The sequence below is a fragment of the Austrofundulus limnaeus genome, unplaced genomic scaffold, assembly GCF_001266775.1.
Source record: "Austrofundulus limnaeus strain Quisiro unplaced genomic scaffold, Austrofundulus_limnaeus-1.0 Scaffold1010, whole genome shotgun sequence".
Lineage (NCBI taxonomy): Eukaryota > Metazoa > Chordata > Actinopteri > Cyprinodontiformes > Rivulidae > Austrofundulus > Austrofundulus limnaeus.
This window is the reverse complement of record NW_013953412.1, coordinates 70,500-73,118: the sequence shown is the minus strand read 5'-3', so window position 1 is coordinate 73,118 and position 2,619 is coordinate 70,500. Positions and strand designations below refer to the sequence as shown.

The following is a 2,619-nucleotide window of genomic DNA, read 5'->3' as shown; positions in this document are numbered from 1 at the left end:
TTTAGTCTCAACAGCAACCCATTATCATCATGCATCAGTAACAGAACGGTGATGTGCTTAAGTGAAAARTGTAATAAACAAATTTTTAMGTTAGTTTCCAYGCATCACAAATCACAACTTTTAGTAGAMCAGATAAATAACATATGAAGATCAGCATGTGACAGTAGTTAGAGATCACTTTAAGGTGAAGGAGGACAACACAGAAATGTGTGTGTGACATTAGGTACTGTAGATATCTGCGTGTCCTGAAGGTGTGGATGTACAGTAGGTACAACTCGCTGGCAGTCAGCTGTATAATGACAGCTATAAATGTACTTATAAAGCACTTATGATTAAAAGTTGCTGAACAGCTGTACCTTCTGTTCACCTTCATTCTGCTTCTGGTAAGAAATCAAACAGTGCCGCAATGTCACAGCTGTGTCGCCTCTGCATTTTCTCCATCACTGCAGAGTTGATTCCAGTGAAAACCAGCTACGAGCCAATAAAAGGAAGTTTAATGGGAAGTCTCTCCACTACAGTTAAGAGATGCAGGAGTCTCTGAAGGAAACTAAAATTAGGCTGTAGCTCACTTCAAAAGCAAAGACTCTACAATTASAAAGTGAATCAGTAAAAGCTAATCAGCATGGTTTCTGTGGTGGAACCTGCCCAAGACCCCCCAGCCCACACCCAATCATTCACAAAACCTTTTCACAGCGCAGTTAGTTACAACAAGAACGATTATATGTTGTTTTGAAATGACTGAAACTAAAACAGATTGGACCCAACATTTTGTAGCTAWCAGCTAACAGCTAATTACAGAACTAACATTTTGTTTAGTGGATTAGCATTTTTACTAACTGATAGTGGACCAGTTAGCTTAGACTGAGTGACAGTCATCTTAGCGGTTAGCAATGAGCTTTTAGTGTTAGCTTTTTTTGTTTTTTCTCGTTTAGCACTGGCAATATTTGGCTATATTTTTAGTTAGCATTTTATGAATTAGTCAAGCTGGCTTTTCATTTAGCTGTGCCCACCACCGTTTTTCTGTTTGAGGACATAATAACAAACCTGAAGTGTACAAAAAGACACAACAGATTCCACTGTCAATGTTCATTAARCAAAAATTATGTCAAAACAGAAAAAGCTGTGTGGAAAACTAATCAAAGTTCCTGAATCATCTCTTTAGTACGGAGCCCGTCCGGTGACATGGAATTAAAAAATTTTCCACTTGGCCACGAGATAATAACTCGTGCGCACGTGGTAATTAATGGGCTAAATTTGAGCAGCCTTGTTGTGATAGACAGACAATATTGGAGTCAGATTATATATAGACTGCATTGTTTTGTCTTTGTTTAAATATGCACACGTTTTCTTATTYTTATTCTTATTCTTTGTTGTATGCCAATATAAATCGATCATCTTTCATGGTAGGCTTTTTATGAAATGACTGTGAACGCCCTGGTTGTGTGTCGGGACACAGATTTTTGCTGTGTTCCTGAATGCAGCATAACTACGACTCCCTCTGCAGCTGAGGCGCAGGGGGATAGTAGCGCTCCTGTCCCCCTGCGCCATGTAAACAACAAACAGTCTGCACRGAAATGACAACAATAATTAGCTATGTGGTGGCCACGACATAATTATTGCGTACGCACGCGTAAAGTATCTTGTGGCCAGGGGAAAAAATTTTTTATTCCATGTCACCGGACGGGCTCCGTACTTTAGTGAAGAGCAGTTTACCTAAATGTTAGCTTGCTAACTGCTAAACGGCCAACTAGGGTAGGCCGATAGGGTTTGTAAAATAACTGGAGAAAACGTTCTCCACCCTGTAACACAAAATGAGTCCAGTGTGTATCTTACTGCGCTCTGTAATGGCGTTGCGTGTATCCTGGTTGCTGGTTTTGTTCTTCAGATTCTGAGCTGCTGTGACTTGTTTCTCCAGTAGGGGTCGACGTTGGTCGAGCTCTTGCAGAGATGCCTAAAAACAATTAAAACTTGTAATTTTTTTAAATAGAAATCCAAAATACATAAAAACAGAAATCTAACTGATCWATGAAACGGTTTGTTTGTTGGACTTCGGCTCCATGGCTCTAACCTTCAGTTGGTTTATGTTTTCATTGATGTCGTCCAGGTCTGCCACCACCACCTGTTTGTTCTGAACCATGTTGTCCAGCATGGTCAGCCAATCAGTGAGCTCCGCCCAGGACTTGTTGAACTGAGACAGAGCCGCAGATTCAGGCTGGGAACTTCCTGCCGCCGTTTCATCTGGGACATACAAACAGGACAATAAATATAAAATGTAATTTACAAGAGTCGCACTTTAATGGTTTCATACGTGAATGTTGGGTTAAATTTATTCAGTAGCACGACTATTTTTTTAATTTGGAAGATTAACTTTTTCACTATCTTTGAAAACTGTTAGCAGACCAATTAGCCTCTGCTAAATTAGATTTTGCTAACTTTAAGTCCTCTAAAAGCTAACTAACAAGCTAACGTCAACAGGTTTGTCTCAGTCCCACCAGTCTGCAGCTGGAAGGAGACAAAGACACACACTGAGAAACAGTCAGCTTAGCCGTTAGCAACTAGCTGGAGGGAATGAAATAAAACATGATATAAAGCTCAGAAAAAGTTGATTTTGCATAGACC

At 39.9% G+C, this 2,619-nt stretch overlaps 1 protein-coding gene across 1 annotated transcript in view; it reads right to left on the bottom strand.

Annotated features, from left to right (window-relative positions):
• LOC106533735 (dystrophin) overlaps positions 1-2,619 on the bottom strand; it is a gene marked incomplete at both ends in the record, with an annotated part of 132,044 nt that overhangs the window by 60,951 nt on the left and 68,474 nt on the right. The window contains 2 exon segments of the mRNA XM_014030160.1: positions 1,834-1,951; positions 2,069-2,238. Of these exon segments, the coding sequence (XP_013885614.1) occupies positions 1,834-1,951; positions 2,069-2,238 (288 nt within the window).